General features: G+C 44.8%; 1 protein-coding gene across 5 annotated transcripts in view; it reads right to left on the minus strand.

Annotated features, from left to right (window-relative positions):
* trpm4a (transient receptor potential cation channel, subfamily M, member 4a) overlaps positions 1-20,363 on the minus strand; it is a 222,187-nt gene that overhangs the window by 105,756 nt on the left and 96,068 nt on the right. For all 5 annotated transcript variants that reach the window (XM_033643742.2, XM_033643746.2, XM_078161183.1 and 2 more), the window contains exon 11: positions 261-560. In XM_033643742.2, coding sequence (XP_033499633.1) covers positions 261-560 — 300 coding nt within the window. The remainder of the gene's footprint in view (positions 1-260; positions 561-20,363) is intronic.

Raw genomic sequence — 20,363 nt, forward strand, 5'->3', positions numbered from 1 at the left:
GTTAATGAAATAATCATACTAAAGACTGTAGCATAACATGTAACTAAATAAACTAAAAGAACTACATATAGAAGTAATTACCATCATCAGCATCGTCATCACAATCATTACACAGTAAACATCAACATGACTTAAACACCAGCATCCACTCATCCACTGTACACCATTACCAGTAATTAATTAATAAAACCTGCTATTAATCCATATGAAAGGGTTTCTTGCTGCTGCCCCTTTCTCCATCCTCCCCTCCTTTTCTTTACCTCATAGAGATTGAGCTCCATTGCTGAAGCTGATCCTAGTGCACTCTGAGGACTCTTCAGAGGTGTTGTCACAGCCCCATCCAGGATGGACGGGGATCCAGCCAGGTCCTGCCTCTCACTCAGACGCCTCTGGAGCAGAATGTATGCCAGTGAGCTGTCTGACAGCGAGCAGTACAAGGTTTCCAAGCGGCCGTATGTCAGGTAGTCCAGGATATTCAGGCCATTCTCACAGAAGAGACGCACAAACTGGGGCTTGTTGTTGACCAGCGCATCTGTCATGGAGTCTTCAAGGTCTTCATACTGAAAATATAATTACATCATCAGCATTATGTTGATGTTATGTACACTGCTCAACATTTGTGGTCACGTACATGACCAGACAGAAGGCACAGTTAGCCATGTTCAGCTTTCAATACTTAAGAAACTTTCATGTAACATTTGGAGTTCTTTAAATTTCTATTAAATCTTTGTTTATGCTAGGTGTACGGATGGTACATTTTTAAATAGCACTGTGACATTTACTTTTGGGATTTTGACTGCATCACCAATTAAGTATCAATCAAATTTAAAACTAGAATTACTGCCCTGTGGTTGTATGCTAGGTTTCTCTTACAGTACAAAATCTATACAATTAGCACAGTTTCAAGATTAGTGTCACCAATTCAATATTTGACCAAATGTCTCCCCACTATTCCTGAGTTATGACGTTGAGTAATGGCCAGAAAAGTGTTTTATGCATTTTATTATGAAGTCACAGTTAAGCTGACCTTTGACCTTTTGAACATCAGATATCATCACATCATTATTTTATCCTATTAGACAATTGTGTGAAGTTTTGTTAAAATTAGCCTATGAATTCTTGAGTTATGGCCAAAAAACATATTTTGTCATATAGATCTTGACCTTTGACCTTATAACCCCTTTATTCTTCAGGCAAAGTGAATATTTGTGTCAAATTTAAAGAAATTCCAGTGAGTGGCTCTTGAGATATCACATTGAGACAGACATGGTCACACTGACCTTGACCTTTGACCACCAAAAACTAATCAATTCATCACTGAGTCAAAGTCGAACATTTGTGCTAAATTAAAAGAAATTCCCTCACCCTGTTCTTGAGATAGTGAGTTCACAAGAATGAGACAGACTAGGTCATAGTGACCTTGACCTTTGACCTATGACCACCAAAAACGAATCATTGTTGAGCCCAAGTGGACATTTGTGTCAAATTTGAAGAATTCCCTTGAGGCATTCTTGAGATATAACGTTCACTGATGTAACGTTTTTGTCCCAATATTTTGTGTGATATCTTTGTATATTTCTTCAATAATAATAATGATAATAATAATAATAATGTGCGAGAGATGAAAATATTGAAAGTGTATGAATGGGCCGAATCCCGGCCCATTATCCGTTTTTTTCCATTTTCCATTTAAACAGAAAATTGGAAATCGGAAAACCAGTCGTTATCCGTTTTTTCATTTTGGTTCTGGAAACAAATATTGAAAAAACAAGTCATTATTTTGTTTTTTCATATTTGGTTTTATTTTGAAAAACAAATGAACGAATGATACATGGATTCGGGGGCTTAGCAGTAAATTAGCCATAACATAAAGTTGTATTAGAGCAATATGATAAAATTCAGTGGAAACATCCTGCTCAATGTCCTGAACATGCCCTCCACATTTCATTCACCTTCATTAAAAAACTAGTTAGGCTGACATAGACCTAATCTGCAGAGAACCTCCTGTAATACACCTCCTATTTTCTCGGGCTCAAATAAATACAAGAACTTTGTGCTCTAGAGAAAGGATCAGTGCTCAGTGAATAACCTCCTAAGGCCTATGATAAGCTATTATGGCAAGGCTTAACTATACAGACCAGTGAGCAGTGATAACTAACATGTCTTTGGGGTCATCAGGTGGGAACCTCCTTTCACCAGTGTTCTGTCTAGCTGGTCCCATGACAGTGATCTCTAGCGTCCCAGAAACACTGCCCTAATGCCAGCTCTCACTGCTCCCAGCACCGACCCAACAACCTCCTTTACCATACCTTACACGTCCTCCTCATCCAAATCCACTGACTAGAACATGCGCTTCAACTATTAGCAGCAAAGTCTGGTAGCTTTGCAATTTTACTTAGTTTTACTGATTTTTTATTATATTTTTCTCAACTACTAATGGATACTTCTGTGAAGAGAAGAGTTTATTCAAGAGAGGAGCTTTTTTCGTTGAAACGGAGCTAGTCTGGAGACACCATTCTATTCCAGCCGAGATGAAAAGGTGTTTTCGTGGTTGCCATGCTGGTGCAAAGGTGAAGGCTTGGAAATGGAGATATAAGCCCTTTCTGCCATCAGTCATCATGGGAAATGTCAACTTTCTGCCCAACAAGAGTGATGAACTGGAGATATTGGTGAAGACTCAGAAAGTATACCTTGAGTGCAGTGTCATGTGTTTTACGGAAACGTGGTTGAATCAAAACATCTCAGACTCCAACGTGGACCTACCTGGCTTCACTCTCATACGATCGAAGACTCTAAAGCTAGTGGCAAGAAAAAAGGTGGGGGACTGGCTTTATTTGTGAACCAGAGATGGTGCAGTCCTGCACATATTACTGTCAAGGAGAAGATGTATTTTCCAGATATTGAACTTTTGGCAGTTGGTATGAGGCCATATTATGTACCAAGAGAATTCAGTCATATCACAACAATACTTGTGTACATCCCACCCAAGGCAACTGCTGAAGGTTCCATGTGAAGTTCTCCATGAACTCGTTGCTAAGATACAGACTAAACATCCTGAGGCACTATTGATAATATCAGGACACTTCAACCATGTTTCCCTCTCCTCTCACCTGACTGGATTTACACAGTTTGTTAACTGTCCAACCAGAGAAAATAAAACCCTTGATCTGCTGTATGCCAATGTCAAAGAAGCTTACAGAGCCACTGCCTTACCACCACTGGGCAGGTCAGATCACAACTTGGTTCTTCTGCAGACATGTTACAAACCCCGTGTGTGGAGGCAGCCTGCAACTAAACTCACAGTCAGGAAATGGACACCAGAGGCTACTGAGGCTCTAAGAGACTGCTTTGAATGCACAGACTGGGATGTGCTGCTGGAAATGGAGGAGAACATCATGGACATTGATAGACAGGTTGACTGTTACTGATTACATCAACTTCTGTAGAGACACAGTCATACCTACAAAGACTGTACGCTGTTTCCACGATAACAAACCTTGGATTACCAGTGACATAAAGGCAATCCTCAATGAGAAGAAGGCAGCTTTTAGAGATGGTGACAAAGCACGGCTCAAACAAGTGCAACATGAGTTGAAGAAGAGACTTAAGATGGCAAAGGTGGAATACAAAAAGAAACTGGAGAGGGATCTACAACACAGCAACATCCGTGAAATGTGGAGAGGAGTCAACACCATCTCTGGTTACAACAACAAGAAAAGACAGCCAGTGGTGGGTAATGCAGAATGAGCTGATGAACTCAATCAGTTCTGCAACAGATTCAATACGGCAGCCACTCCCACTTCCAATGCTGCTTCTCCTCCTCCTCCTCCACCTCCTCCTCCATCACCTCCACCTCCACAACTTGTGTACAACTCCAATGCGGCAGCCACCCCCCCTCTTTTTTTTTTTTCATAAATATTTTTATTGAATCCAGACAAGAATGTACATCAACATTAATGCAATCAGTATCCAGTTTTTTTTTTTTTTTCCTCCAATACAGCAAAAGCACATAGTCCTCAAACCCTATCCCTTTAATAAACTCCCTCTCAACCCACCCACGGACCTCATATTAAACCACGTAGCGATTATGAGAATAATCAGTGCCATTGATATAAAAATACTAAAACACACCAGAATTCACTAACATACAATAGGTGGAGTAATTGTGTAAAAAAAGACAAAAAGGTAAAATAAATAAATATCAGCTGTGAAATTATACCATGGACCACAAACTGATTCCTTAGTTGGAGTCAGAAGGTCATAGAAAACGAGATATGGCCTTTCCGCAAGGTTTTTGTCTCAAGTACTAAATCTATGCCACTGAGGGGTGGGGCTTGAGGGAACAGGGGTGAGTAGGTTCTAGCAAAATCACGAAGCTGGAAGTATCGAAAAAAATCTGAGCTTTGTAAATTAAATGCCAAGCATAACTGTTCAAAACTGGCAAAAAGCCCATCTATGTACAGATCGCCCAGGCAGCGAAGACCCTTATTCAGTAAAGTGGTGAAACGTGCATCAGTTTTCACCGGCGCAAATTATTTAGTTATAGTTATTACAGATAGGTGACGCTTGAGGGAGAGTGAGCCATCCAAACTGACATCTAATTTGTGTCCATATCTTTATTGTATTGATTACTATAACGTTAGAAGTAAAATTTGAGGGGGAAAGAAGCAAAGTACTACATATTAAAGCTTGGAGTAAGGAGGAACAGGAGCTTGCTTCAGTCTGACACCAGCTTAGCTGGGGTGAGATGAACCAGAGTAAAACGTTTTGTACGTTAGCTGCCCGATAGTAACCAAGGAGATTAGGAAATCCAAGCCCACCCACTGATCTTTTCCTCTCAAGTAAGGTCTTATTTGCTCTTGCCCGCTTAGCAGCCCAAAGAAAGGATGAAATTATACTCTCTATAGATCTGAAGAAGGATCTAGGGAGGAAGATTGGCAGGCACTGAAAAAGATAGAGATATCTCGGCAAAACATTCATTTTTATCGTTTGAATCCTGCCCGCCAGAGAGAGTTGTAGGCAGTTCCACCTCTGGAGATCCAATTTAACTGCTGTTGTCAGAGCGGAGAAATGTTTTTCTTGCAGTGTACGCATGGATCGTGTTACTATTACACCTAGATATTTAATTCCTGACCTAGTGGTCCTGAACAGTACTGATGAGGGTGGCAAGTCCAAAGCCAGTTGGGTAATTGGGAGAAATTCACTTCTGGAAATGTTCAATTTGTACCCAGAGAAAACGCCGAACAAGCTTAAAAGTGAAAGGATAGGAGGAATGCTTGTTAGGGGGTCTCTCACATATAGGAGGAGATCATCAGCGTACAACGAAACGCGATGTTCAAACCCCTGCCTCATGATTCCTTTTATTCTGCGATCAGATTTTAGAGCAGCTGAGAGTGGTTCAATCTCGAGCGCAAACAACAAGGGGGAAAGCGGCCAACCCTGGCGTGTGCCACGGAAAAGAGGAAATGGGTCCGAACGCTGTGTGTTTGTGCATGCTGAAGCCTGGGGGGAGGTATACAATAATTTGATCCAGGAGATAAAGTGGGCACTAAGACCAAACCGTTCCAGGGTGGAGAAAAGGTAAGGCCACTCCACCCTGTCGAACGCCTTCTCGGCGTCAAGTGATATAACAACATCCGGGTCTGTAGGTGAGGATGGGGTGTGAATGACGCTGAGAAGTCTTCTGACATCAGAAAATGAGCGCCTCCCTTTTATGAATCTTGTCTGATCCTCAGAGATGATCAGAGGCAAGACAGGTTCCAAATGACGTGCTAAGATTTTAGCAAGTATTTTCATGTCAATAGGGCGGTACGATGCACAGCTAAGTGGGTCCTTGCCTTTTTTATGAATGAGGGAAATAGAGTCTTGCATAAGAGTGTTCGGCAGGGAGCCGTGTTGGTATGAATAATTAAACATTTTGAGCAATAATGGGGCCAGTTGATCTGAAAAGCGTTTAAAAAACTCCACCGGATACCCATCTGGGCCTGGGGACTTACCACTGTTCATCGAGTGTATCGCCTACCTAATTTCTGCAAGTGTTAAAGTGGTATCAAGCATCTTACTGTGATTAGGTGAGATTTGAGCCATTATTAGTTCATCTAAAAAGGTCGTCAGTTGGGTTTCATCGTTGGGGGATTCTGATTTGTATAATTGTGAATAAAATTATTTGAAAGCTAGATTTATTTGATCTGGGTCTGAAGTTAAGGATCCTGTTTCCTCCTGAATCTGAGTAATTTGGTTAGCGGCTTGTTTAGCTTTTAGCTGGTGGGCCAGAAGGCGGCCAGCCTTGTCACCTGCTCGTACACTGATCCGCGAGAGTGAAGAAGCAACCGTTCAGCCTCCATTGTAAGAAGAAGGTCATGTTCCGTTTGCAGAGCTATTCTCTCTTTAAACAAATCAGGTGTATGGGCTGTTAACAGTGATCTGTCTAAACTGGCGATAGACTTTTCCAGTTCCTCCTTCCGGGCTCTACGCTGTTTATTTGCATGGGAGGTCTACAAGATGATTTTGCCTCTGAGAAAAACCTTAAGAGTTTCCCATATTGTGGATGGAGAGGTCTCTTCATTCTTATTAGAAATTTTCGTCCATTCACCAAAATTTAAATTTTTTCGGTTTTGATTCAAAGTGAAGTTCAAGAATTACAGTAGAATGGTCTGATATTGTTATTGGTGAATATTCTGTGGAGGTAATTGATGGAATAAGCCTTTTATCAACTATAAAACAATCTATTCGGGAGAACGACCGATGCGCATGTGAGAAAAAGGAATATTGTCTCGAAGATGGATGCAAATGTCTCCAAGGATCAATATACCCAAATTGGTCCATGAAGTTAATGAGTGTCTGTGACATTTTTGAGAGAGGGATGGGCTGAGAACTTGATCTGTCTAATATCGGGTTGATGACACAATTCATGTCCCCTCCTAGTATCAAAATATGGGAGTTTAGGTTTGGAATTGAGGACAACAGAAATTGCACAGAAGTATGATCATCCCAATTTGGCGCATAGATGGATGCTAAAATTACAGGCTTCTGGTATAGCGTACCTGTTACAATTACGAAACGGCCGCCCGAATCTGCGATTGTGTTATTGGAGATGAAATGCACATTTTTCCTGAATAGTATGGCCGTGCCTCTTGTTTTTGAGTTAAATTTTGAACGGAAAAATCTGTCCGATCCATGGCCTGCTCAGTTTCCTATGATCAAGATTACGTAGGTGCGTCTCCTGGAGGAACATGATGTCGGCATTTAAATTTTTTAAGTGCATCATAATTTTTGCTTGCTTTACTGCAGCATTTAACCCACCAGTATTCAAAGAGATGATCCTCACCACCTGTCCAGCGGCAGCCCCCCCACTGATCACGCCAGCCATGCTGTGATGTAGAGTGGCAAAAATGTCAAAACGGTCCTAAGACGCGAGCAGCACAAGATATATAAGTCAATATGTACATGAAAAATGACATGTAATGACAGTGAAATCAACAACATAATCAATAGCACCAAGTGACATACAACCAAAGAGGCCCCCTCCCCTATCCACCCACCCCTCAATGTAGGTCCATATTTCCCTCCCAAAACATCTCCCTTAAAGGTGCATTTGCTCTCCCTTCCCTGTTCCCTCCCCCCTATCTCCCACCGAAGTCAGTCATCAAATTCTTTCTCAAGATAACAACAGGTTCATACTTCCCTTTCTGAAGCATCTTTCCTCTCTGGGTCATCTCCAATCCCTCAAGTAATAATCCTAACACCAGTTATTGTTAATAAAACCCTTAGTACATATAAAATTTTAAGAATACACCCTTTTAACCTAAACTAGTGTTCAGTGAATACCAAACAAAACCTAAAGAAAGGCCACCCAATATTTGCCTTGACAAAAGTATATAAACAAATATATATGTAGAAATAAAAATGAAAAATGCGACCCATGACTGGCTTTTAAATAATTCCCTTAATCAGTTAAATTTCAAGATTAAACATTGTCTCAAATGATTATTAAGCTACAGTATATCAAAATGTGTTTCCCCAAGAAAGAGTGGGAACAAGGTGCGAAGCAATTGTAACACTTTTTAAAGCCTTGTAAACAAAATGAGCATTAGCATCCTTAAGTTAGAGGCAGCTCTAACATCAATACACTACTTTTAGGACAACCTGGCTGAGTGATAAAGGTAAACTAAGAGAATAAAAAAATAAAGTGTCCGAGTGCATGACAGACTCAGTTTGCCACAGAAGATTGTCTTTGGTCGGATTTTCTCAGTCCCATGTCACTGGCGCAGCCAGGACGTTAGCTCCAGGCTAACACACAGCACAGTTAGTGGCTCTCACACATGTTGAGTTACCTCAGCTGATTAGCACTATGTTAGTCAGGCATCGGCTCCATCCGCGGGCCCCGTTTGTAGTTGGCCACGAAGGTCGCTGCCTCTTCGGGTGATGCAAACCTCTTCTTTCCGCCACCATCCAGTGTTATCTGCAGGCGGGGCCGGGAAGAGCAGAGCCAGCCTGAGGGCGAGGTTATACAGTTCAGTCATGACAGCCCGGTACTTAGCTCGCTCCTCAACAACCTCGGGAGCGTAGTCTTCAAAGATCTGGACTGAGGTCCCCCGGTACTGAAGTTTTCCTCTTCTTTTGCGGGCCTTCCGGATGATTAAATCCTTAATCTGGTAGCAGTGGAGGCAAATAATTACCGGCCGTGGCTGCGACCTGGGCTGTGGTTTGGCCGTTAGTGCTCTGTGTGCACGGTCAAGCTCCGGGGGGAGGAAAGAATCTCATCGCTGAGTAGTTCAACCAGGAGGTCGGAAAAGAAACTTGTAGGTCGAGGTCCTTCATTGGATTCCGGGAGGCCAATAATTCTAATGTTGTTCCTGCGGTTCCGGTTCTCGAGGTCCGCCACCCTCGCTAGCAACTTAGCATTGCTATCAGCTAACGCCATACATCTTGTCTCCAATGCTTGTATACGCTGGTCATTTAGTTCAGCGTTAGTTTCCAATGAGATGATGCGCTGGCCATGGTCGGTCACCATGGAGTGTAGTTTATCCAGTCTTAGTTCGAGGGTTGTGAAGGTTTTTTTAAGTCGTTTGAAATGCTAGCTCTGTGCTCCTCCAGCAAGCCAGCAATGTCAGTCAGACAGGGGCTGCTGCAAGCGGTTGAGGCTTCCGCGTTGGGCTTTTTTTGCTGTTTTGTTTTCTTCAACATATTGTCGTGGCTTTTCAAAGCTTTAGAGTGTTATCCCTTTCTCAAGTTAATGCGGGTGTTGGAAAAAATGGGGGTTTTCAAAGGTAAACATTACGGGAGACAGAGACCGCGCTGCCTTCACATGCTCACCAAACCGGAAGTCCCCAGCCACCCCCCCTCTTACACCTGTGCCTCCACCCTTGTCTGTCACAGAGATGGGGAGCTGGGAAGACTTTGCTCTGGGAAGGCTGCTGGCCCAGATGGTGTGTGTCCAAGGCTCCTCAAAGACTGTGCTGCCCAACTGTGTTAACCTCTCCACAAGATCTTCAACCTCAGTCTACAGTTGGGGCGGGTACCGGCACTGTGGAAGACTTCCTGTGTTGTGCCGGTACCGAAAATTAAATGTCCAGCTGAACTTAATGACTTCAGACCAGTAGCCCTCACTTCGCACATCATGAAGACCTTGGAGTGGCTGATTCTATGCCTACTTTTTTTTTTTTTTTTTTTTCCTTTTCTACTTGTCTGCATTGGTCTTCATAGCTTAGCGCCACAAAAGGGTGTAAGCTTCTTGTGAAGATTGATGCACTGTTAATCTTGCAGTCAAGTATTTTATACCCATAATGCGTGGTTGTGACCATCACCCACCCTCCCTGGAGACAAGCCTAACAGCCTTTATTGGAAAAACTTCCTAATATGAGCCAGAGAGGGCCGTGATACACCAAAGTGTGTCAAGGGGAAAGTAAGGAAACAAGCAAGGGGGAGGGGGCAAGTGTTTAAGTCCTGAGTTATATAGTGACAGTGCATGCGGAGGAGAAGGAGGAAAAACAAACAAACAAATAAACAAACAAACAAAAAAAAAAACAGGGGAGAAACAGGCAGTGTAGCTGATGTATTGTGGCCTTGAGGTGGTTGTGCTCCATGCAGATTATCAAAAATAAACATATACATGTCTACTATACTGTACTGAAAAACAAAAACAAAAGAGAAGTCTATACTGAACACCAAAAATGTGAGAGTCTTGGTGGAGGGGGAAAGCCCGATTGTAGAGAAGAGTTGCCAGCGCGGTGTGGTAGGTTTGAGAAGCAAGTGGGCCCCTTTGGAGTGATCCCATCGGTTCTTTGCGATGCGTCACGGAGCTGAAGTATCGAACATGCATGCGTGTATTTGAACCCTCCCAATGTGTTTATGAAAACCATCACCAGGGTCCAGGGCCAGACCTGCGGGGGAAGGGGGGCGGTATGGCACGCCAAGACCGCAGGAGCGCCCAGACCCCAAGACCAGGGAGCCGCAGAGGCCGCAGGACACCACGCAGGCCCAAGGACCCGGGGCGGCAATGGCCGGCACCCCCAGAGAGCCAGAGACACACCCCAGACAGGCGGGGCAGGAGGGCCTGCCCACCCACCGCCCGATGCGGACCGCCCCCCCCCCCCAACCACCACCCGCCCCCACCCACGGACGCACCCAGGGACCGCCCCCGACCCAAGGAGCCAGGTGCGGGGGCCCGGCACCACCCCCGGGGAGAGAACCAGCACCGCACCGGACGGGCCCGCACCAGGTGCCGGCCACCAGCAGACGCCGGACCGGACGGTAGTGAGAGCCCACCCAGGCCCGGGCGGACGAGGGAGGCAAGGAGGCGGTGATGCTGCAAGGCATATGTCCCCGGCGCATCGGGAACCAGGGGACCGCGAAGGGCCACCCGCCCGAACCCCCCAGGACGGGCCCCCACCAACACACAGGAGAGAGCGGTCCGCCACAAGCAGTCAATCCCCCATCGGGACCCCCTAGCAGAGGGCCCAAAAACCACAGCCGGTCAGGAGGCAGAACCCCGGCAGGAACCCACAGAGCCCCTAGGGCGCCACCCGGCCCACCCGCCACAGGGCCACGGGACCCCCCAGACACCGGGAACCCAGCAACACCACCATGATGTAAATGGGCTCCCTAGCTCCAACCCTCAGCCCAGGAGGGCCGGGCCCCACGAGCCACGCCATGCGTATCTACAGTGTGTGTAATTCTCCGATCTCTGATGGAGAAACATTAACCCTACACCGTGAATGTGAATGTGAGTGCCCATAAGTGTGATGTGGTGCATTAAAATTGAGGGACATAGGAGACAGGTGGGGGCAAGGCTGATGGCTACAGCACACTGCTGTCCTGCAGCCCGTGCAGCCATAGGCACCTGGAACCTGTTCCCATCTGTCCCACAAGATGTAGGTGTATGTGGTGCTTTAAAATTGGAGAACAGATAAGGATGGGCTGGGGGGCAGCATGGAGGGCTACCGGCCACCACTGTCCCATAGCCTGCCCCATCATGAAGCCCCCCAATCCATCAGTGGTCTGCACCTTGAAGAGTGAGTGTATGTGGTGCATTAAAACTGTGGAATGTGTGGTGAGTGAACTAAATGTGGTTTAGGAGGCCAGGCCAGTGTAGGCCCGGCCCGAGGGCTGGAGGGATGGATGGGAGGGGCTAGAAGGTGGCGCCAACCAGACCCCGGCGCCGCGAGGCCCCCAGCGCCCATGGACAGCAGGCCAGGCGGGCCCCAAGGAAACCCAATGGGCCCCCACCCAACCCCGCCCCCCAAGCAACTGCAGCATCAGGCCCCCACAATGGTCCCGACCTGGGCCACACCGTCCGCAGCAAATCGACCCCCAGCAGAAGGACGAGGCGCGCCACCAGGGTGCACGGACGACGGGCCCCACCCAGCCCCCCCGAACCCCGACGCGCAGGAGCACAGGCCAACCCACAACCCCGCCAGTACCCCCCCAGACCGCCACAGACCCAAAGCTGGACCCCCAGCCCATCCAACCCGCCCCCCACCGCCGGCCGCACACAAACGGGCAGGCCCACACTGCGCAGCACCAGAACACCCCCTGCGGGCAGCACCCAGCCCCCACACCAGGCCTGGGCCCACCCGAGGCCGGGAGAGAGGAGCAGGGAGGGATGGGGAGAGGGGGGAGGGAGGAGGGAGGGGGAAGGGCGGGAGCGGAGCAGGGGGGGGGAGCCCACCCACCCTGCACCACCAGGGGTGGAAACAGCCCCCCAGGGGGGACCGGCCACGCCGCCCCAGGCCCGGGGAGCACGAGGAGACCCCGCCCCCCCCAGGCACACAGGGCGAGCAGTCCAGATGCACCCGCCCCCAGGGGAAACCGCCCGGCCCCGCGATCCCCCACAGAGCCAGGGAGCAGGCCCGGATTCAAGGGGGAGAAGGTGCACCTAACACATGCTTAAGACCTTGAGTTCTGATGAACCGCTGTGGTATATTGTGGTGAGAGAGACAGAGGGATTAGGGGTTACATCATTAACAGAAACACGTTACATATTACACAACAGTCTTTCTTGAGTTGTAATATTTATATGTACAGGTGGCATATGCTCACAGGCTGAGTGGCACTATACAGACACGTTAAGTGAGTGAATAAATGGTGACCATTTTTCTGTAAAGTATGTTAATTGGTTTCTGTGGCCAGCAGATATTTTCTCCAGCGAAATATGTTCTACAAGGAGATTCAGCCAATGGTTGATGTTGAGGGTCCGTTTATCTTTCCAATTGACTAGATTTGTTTTCTTGGCGATGGCGAGAGCTACAAGAAGAGAGTTGCAGTGGCTGTTTGGGAGGTCAAGTGTCATCAGGTCACCAATTAAGCACAGGTTGGGAGATAATGGGATCCTGCAGTCCAAAATGGAGGAGAGTTTTTGAGTGACTATTGACCAGAAGTGCTGGACGGGTGAACATAACCAGAGTGCATGAAAGTAGGTGTCTGCAGTGTTCTGAGTACACTGAGTGCATGTGTCAGATTGACTAAAGCCCATTCTATTCATCTTTTGTTGGGTGATGTGTGTTCTGTGGAGTACTTTAAATTGGATAAGTTGTATATTAGTGTGTCTTGTCATCCTAAATGTATTTTTGCATATCTGAGTCCACCCAGCTCTTTTTCCCACTTTAAAATTGGTAAATGTATAGAACTGGTCTTTGACAGTAATTTATAAATCTTAGAAAGGTTCTTCTTATTACTCGGAGAAAACTTTGTAATACAGTACAGGCCAAAAGTTTGGACACACCTTCTCATTCAATGCGTTTTCTTTATTTTCATGACTATTTACATTGTAGATTCTCACTGAAGGCATCAAAACTATGAATGAACACATGTGGAGTTATGTACTTAACAAAAAAAACGGTGAAATAACTGAAAACATGTTTTATATTCTAGTTTCTTCAAAATAGCCACCCTTTGCTCTGATTACTGCTTTGCACACTCTTGGCATTCTCTCCATGAGCTTCAAGAGGTAGTCACCTGAAATGGTTTTCCAACAGTCTTGAAGGAGTTCCCAAAGGTGTTTAGCACTTGTTGGCCCCTTTGCCTTCACTCTGCGGTCCAGCTCACCCCAAACCATCTGGATTGGGTTCAGGTCCGGTGACTGTGGAGGCCAGGTCATCTGCCGCAGCACTCCATCACTCTCCTTCTTGGTCAAATAGCCCTTACACAGCCTGGAGGTGTGTTTGGGGTCATTGTCCTGTTGAAAAATAAATGATCGTCCAACTAAACGCAAACCGGATGGGATGGCATGTCACTGCAGGATGCTGTGGTAGCCATGCTGGTTCAGTGTGCCTTCAATTTTGAATAAATCCCCAACAGTGTCAACAGCAAAACACCCCCACACCATCACACCTCCTCCTCCATGCTTCACAGTGGGAACCAGGCACGTGGAATCCATCCGTTCACCTTTTCTGCGTCTCACAAAGACATGGCGGTTGGAACCAAAGATCTCAAATTTGGACTCATCAGACCAAAGCACAGATTTCCACTGGTCTAATGTCCATTCCTTGTGTTTCTTGGCCCAAACAAATCTCTTCTGCTTGTTGCCTCTCCTTAGCAGTGGTTTCCTAGCAGCTATTTGACCATGAAGGCCTGATTCGCGCAGTCTCCTCTTAACAGTTGTTCTAGAGATGGGTCTGCTGCTAGAACTCTGTGTTGCATTCATCTGGTCTCTGATCTAAGCTGCTGTTAACTTGCGATTTCTGAGGCTGGTGACTCGGATGAACTTATCCTCAGAAGCAGAGGTGACTCTTGGTCTTCCTTTCCTGGGTCGGTCCTCATGTGTGCCAGTTTCGTTGTAGCGCTTGATGGTTTTTGCGACTCCACTTGGGGACACATTTAAAGTTTTTGCAATTTTCCGGACTGACTGGCCTTCATTTCTTAAAGTAATGATGGCCACTCATTTTTCTTTAGTTAGCTGATTGGTTCTTGCCATAATATGAATTTTAACAGTTGTCCAATAGGGCTGTCGGCTGTGTATTAACCTGACTTCTGCACAACACAACTGATGGTCCCAACCCCATTGATAAAGCAAGAAATTCCACTAATTAACCCTGATAAGGCACACCTGTGAAGTGGAAACCATTTCAGGTGACTACCTCTTGAAGCTCATGGAGAGAATGCCAAGAGTGTGCAAAGCAGTAATCAGAGCAAAGGGTGGCTATTTTGAAGAAACTAGAATATAAAACATGTTTTCAGTTATTTCACCTTTTTTTGTTAAGTACATAACTCCACATGTGTTCATTCATAGTTTTGATGCCTTCAGTGAGAATCTACAATGTAAGTAGTCATGAAAATAAAGAAAACGCATTGAATGAGAAGGTGTGTCCAAACTTTTGGCCTGTACTGTATGTTTGGCAAATTCTGGTGGCTGCAAAGTGTCCTGAGGCGCTGGAATTCTCCTCTTGATTGTTTTTATCAATTGTAAATATTGTAGAAAATTGCCATTTCTTATTTCAAAAGTTTGAAATAAGTTTGTGTATGTCATAAGTATATTGTCTTGGAAAAGGTGGTGGAGATGAGTTACCCCCTTCATCTCCCATGTGCTAAAATGGAGAGGTCTTTTGTTAATTTCAAAATCCGGGTTGTGCCAAATTGGAGAGAGCAACAAGGTTCTATCGGAGAGTTTGTGATTTCTAGTGTTTTCCACCAGGCTGATAAGGTGGAAGCAATCATTGGGTTCTTAAAACAGTTATGACGTCTGAGTGTAGTGGTGATAAACGGGAGGTCAGAGAGTTTTATATTGTTGCAGTCCGCCTGTTCTAGTTCGAGCCAGGAGTTGTAGTCTTCGTTAGGATATAACCATTTCAATAGGTATTGTAGCTGGTTAGCTAAATAGTAATGTTTCAAGTTAGGAGCGTCCAATCCCCCTTCCAATTTGTTTTTCTGAAGGGTGCTTAGGCTAATTTTTGCTGTTTTGTTCTTTGAGTAGAATTTTATAATTGCAGAATCTAATGACAGGAACCATTTCGATGTGGGTGTGAATGGAATCATGGAAAAAAAAATAGTTAATTTGGGGTAGAATTTTCATTTTAACTGTGGCTATTCGTCCCAGGAGGGAGATGGGAAGATTATTCCAGCGCTTCAGGTCACCACAGATCTTATCTAGCAGTGGGCTAAAGTTCAGGTGGACCAGGTCTGATAGTTTGGGTGAAATATTTATGCCAAGATATCTTATGTTGCCCACAGGGAGAGAAAATTTTTGGTCTGCAGGATTCCAAGAGTTCTCCGTTATTGGCAGTATTGTCGATTTGGACCAGTTGATGGAGTAATCCGAAAGTTTAGAAAAATTTGTTATGAGATTAAATACTTCATGTAAAGACGATTTCGGTTCTTATAGATAAAGTAAAATGTCATTGGCATATAGATTAATTTTATGCTCTGAATTGGCGGAATGGATACCTATGATCTTGCTGTTCTGACGGACTGCCATAGCCAATGGTTCGATGAATATTGCAAACAGTAGAGGTGAGAGTGGGCACCCTTGTCTGGTTCCTCTCTGCAAAATGAAGCTTTTAGATGTGATCCCGTTGGTGGTGACTGTGGCCTTAGGGGAATTATATAAGGCTGATACCCACTGGATAAATGACTCTCCAAAGCCAAATCCACTCAGGGTGGCAAATAGGAAGGACCAGTTGACCTTGTCAAAGGCTTTTTCTGCATCAAGTGACAGAATAATTGCTTTTGTATTAACGCGTTGTACTTTACTTATCAGATTAAGAACTCTTCTGACATTATTACTTGAGTGTCTGCCATTAATGAAGCCCGTTTGATCATTATGAATTATTGATGCGATTATTTTCTCCAGCCTAGAAGCAAGTGCCTTTGAGATTTTGATATCACTGTTGATTAGTGATAGAGGACGGTAGCTAGAAGGAAGTGTGGGGTCTTTGTCTGGCTTTAGTAATAATTTGATTGCTGCTGTATTCATGTGAGGTCTTATACCTCCGTTCTTTTTGATCTCTGTCACTGTCCTGATGAAAAGTGGTGCTAATATTGTCCAGAAATGTTTTATAAATTCGGCAGGAAAGCCGTCTGGACCTGGAGCCTTACCTGTTGGCATTTTGTCTAATGCGCTCTGCAGGTCATTAATAGTCAGGGGGGCTTCTAACATATTTCTGTGTTCCGTGGATAACTGAGGTAAATTTAGGTTATCGAGAAAAGCCTGAATATCTTCTGGGTTTGAATTGTTTACTGTTGAATATAAGTTATGGTAGAAAAAATAGAAAATCTGATTGATCTCCTGAGGAGATTGTGTGTAATTTCCGGACGGGCCCTGGATTGTTGGTATCAGAGATTTTTCTTTATTGCGTTGGAGCTGATTAGCCAAAAATTTTCCTGATTTGTTACTGTGTTCAAAATTATTATATCTTAGTTGCTGTATGATAAATTCAGTTTTCTTTGATAGAATATTGTCCAGTTGCGATTTTGTACACTGAAATTGGGTCCATACTTGATCACTTGGATTGTTTGCATATTCCTGTGTTAGTTGTTTAATTTTTTCCTCAATGTTTTTTTCTGCTTGCAATTCCTGTTTCTTCTTGTAGGAGGAGTATGATATAATTTTTCCTCTGATTACTGCCTTCCCAGTTTCCCATATTAAAGATGGAGATAAAGTTGGAGAGTCATTGTCTTCAAGAAAGTTTGCCCACTCCCGTCTCACCATTTTGTCAAAGTCTGGGTCTTTAAGTAATGAGATATTAAAGCGCCATGTTGGGGACCGTTTATGGATGGTTTGTATTTGCAGATTGAGTGATATTGGTGCATGGTCGCTGATAATGATCAGGTGTATTTTTGTGGTAATTTTTTGTGAGATGGAGTTATTTAAGAGAAAAAAGTCAATTCTTGAAAATGAGCGATGCACAGGAGAGAAGAAAGTATATTCCCTCTTCGATGGGTATTTGAGTCTCCAGCCATCGCCAAGCCCAAAATCATCCATATATTCCTGTATTACCTTAGCCGATTGTGATTGCTTTGTGTGTACTGAGTTACTAGATTGGTCTAATGAAGCATTTAGGACTGTGTTAAAGTCTCCTCCAATTATAGTTGTCGAGCTGTCTGATAGGTTAGATAGTAGAGAGAAGATTGTGTGAAAGAAGGCTGGATCATCATTATTAGGGGCATACAGATTAACGATTGTATATAATTTGTTAAAGATTGTTGCCTGAATAATGATGTAGCGGCCTTCTGGGTCTGTTACCGTGCTGTTTAAAGTAAATGGTAGTCTCTTGTGGACCATGATAGAGACACCTCTTTGTCTGTTGTTATAGCAGGATGAAAAAGTTTGATTAAAATTTGGATCTTTAAGAGATTTTTCTTCTGACTTTAGCAAGTGGGTTTCTTGTAGGAGAAAAATATCTGTTTTCAATTTTGTGACAAAGTCCATCACTTTAATTTTTTTCGCCTGTGAGTGGATGCCATGTACATTCCAGGAAACCAAGTTTAGGTGTGACAGTGGGGGGGGGGGGGGGGGGGGGGGCATGAAGGAGGGGAAAAAAAAAAGAGAAGGAAAGGGAGAATACTGGGTGGGGTATGCGAAGTGTACATTCACACCCTGTGAGATTTTTTTTTTCTTCCTTTTTTTCCTTTTCACTAAGTCAGTGTTGTATTCATTACATATACATATATATCCATATATCCACATGTACATACATATACATCTGCATATACACATACATACATACATACATACATATTCTATTCTATTCTGTCTATTCTATTCAGATTCTATGCCTACTGAGACTTGAGGTCAAAGACAAACTCAACCCCCTGCAGTTTGCATACAAACACATTGGAGTGAACGATGCTGTCCTCTACATGCTTCACCGTGCCCTAGCTCATCTGGAGGAACCTTGTGCTTATGTGAGAATCATGTTCTTTGATTTTTCAAGCACATTCAACAACATCCAACCCAACATACTCAAAGACAAGCTCAGATGGCAGTGGATCCTTCCTTTATCTCCTGGATCACAGATTACCTGACAGGAAGGCCACAGTATGTCAGGTTGGGGAACTGTGTTTCTGGGACATTAATGAGCAGCACAGGGGCTCCACAAGGGACTGTTCTGGCTCCATTCCTGTTCACACTGTACACGGCGGACTTCAAATACAACTCTGAGTCCTGCCACATCCAGAAATACTCGGACGACACTGCTATTGTGGCGTGTATCAGGAATGGGTAGGAGTCTGAATATAGGGACCTGATAAAAGCCTTCAGTGACTGGAGTCACAAGAACTGTCTCCTCCTGAACACCTCAAAGACCAAGGAAATGATCATAGATTTCCGCAGGTCCAATGTCCCTCTTCAGCCAGTGAATACCTGTGGGGTGGACATTGAGGTGGTGCCAAGCTATAAGTATCTAGGTGTACACCTGGATAATAAGTTGGACTGGTCCCTAAACACAGACGCTCTCTACAAAAAGGGGCAGAGCCGCCTCTTTTTCTTGAGGAAGTTCAGATCTCTCGATATCATGTAGTAAGATGCTGCAGATGTTTTATCAGTCTGTGGTGGCAAGTGTGTTGTTTTATGCTGCAGTCTGCTGGGGAGGAAGCATCAGGCACAAAGATGCAAGGCGGCTGGACAAACTAGTCATAAGAGCTGGCTCTGTGACTGAAGTCAGGTTGGACACACTGGAGGAGGTGGTGGAGAGATGCACACTGAAGATGTTCGAGGCCATCATGAACAACCCAGATCATCCACTCCACAACGGACCAAAAAAACTGTGGTGGACGGCTCCTCTCTCTTCGATGCAGGACAGAGAGATACAGAAGATCCTATATACCAACAGCCATCAGGCTTTATAATTCTTTGACATATAATAGATGAGCTGACAGATAATTGAATTTCCCCTTGGGGATGAATAAAGTTATTCTTAGATCTAGCTGCTTCATCTGACATTTCCTTCACTGTCTTCCTCAAGCCTCTGTCCCCACACCCCGAGTTCCCCCAGGAGCGAGACAGCTGATCTTGCTATGAATCCCCTACACCCCACTTCCACTGGACAAATCCTAGTTTTCCACACTCACTGCTCAGCTTCTGCTCCTAAGTCTGCATACCTAAGCTTTTTTCTTTCATAGGCTTCTTCCATTGAGTCTTCCCAAGGAACTGTCAGCTCAATGAAATAAACTATCCGCTGACTCACTGACCACAACACTATGTCAGGCCTCTGATTGGTACAAACTATTTCCTGGGGAACATCAAGCTTTCCCCCTAAATCTACTTGCATTTCCCAATCACAAGCACCTTCTAGGCAGCCACACCCTTGCCTCCTTACTAACTTATCACTGCTGTATTTCTCCCCCTCACGGGCAAACTGAACTGCTAAACTCCTATTCTTAAAACCCTCTGAATTTGCCTGTCTTCGTTTCCCTTCGATGCCTGCAGCTAAACTTTTCAACACCTGGTTATTTTGCCATGTATACCAGCCTTGTGACAAGCTAACTCTACAGCCTGACAAAATATGCTTTAAGGTTGAGGTACCTGAACACAATGGGCATGATGCATCCCCATTTACCCCCAGTTTTAGATTCTGGGGGGTTGGTAACACATCGTATGTAGCCCCTACCAGGAATCTAATACGATTCTCCTCCATATTCCACAGGTCTCTCCATCTAAGCTTCCTCTTCTCTACACTTTCCCAATCCAACCACTGTCCCTGCTTAGCCTGGGCCACTACTTTTGCACCCCTTAATATCTCCTCCTGTCTACGCATCTGTTCCACAACCAGCTTTATTTTATCTTTGGGACCTGCTTTGTTCCATACCGGTTTGCCTGAGCCAAGCCCCAGGCCTCCCCGGCCAAACTGAACATTACCTAAAATCTCTGCCTGCCTCTGCCTCCTGAACTGCCGATCTTGGGTTCTATTTCCTCCCCTTGGTTGGATTTG

The sequence above is a fragment of the Epinephelus lanceolatus genome, chromosome 18 (assembly GCF_041903045.1).
Source record: "Epinephelus lanceolatus isolate andai-2023 chromosome 18, ASM4190304v1, whole genome shotgun sequence".
Lineage (NCBI taxonomy): Eukaryota > Metazoa > Chordata > Actinopteri > Perciformes > Serranidae > Epinephelus > Epinephelus lanceolatus.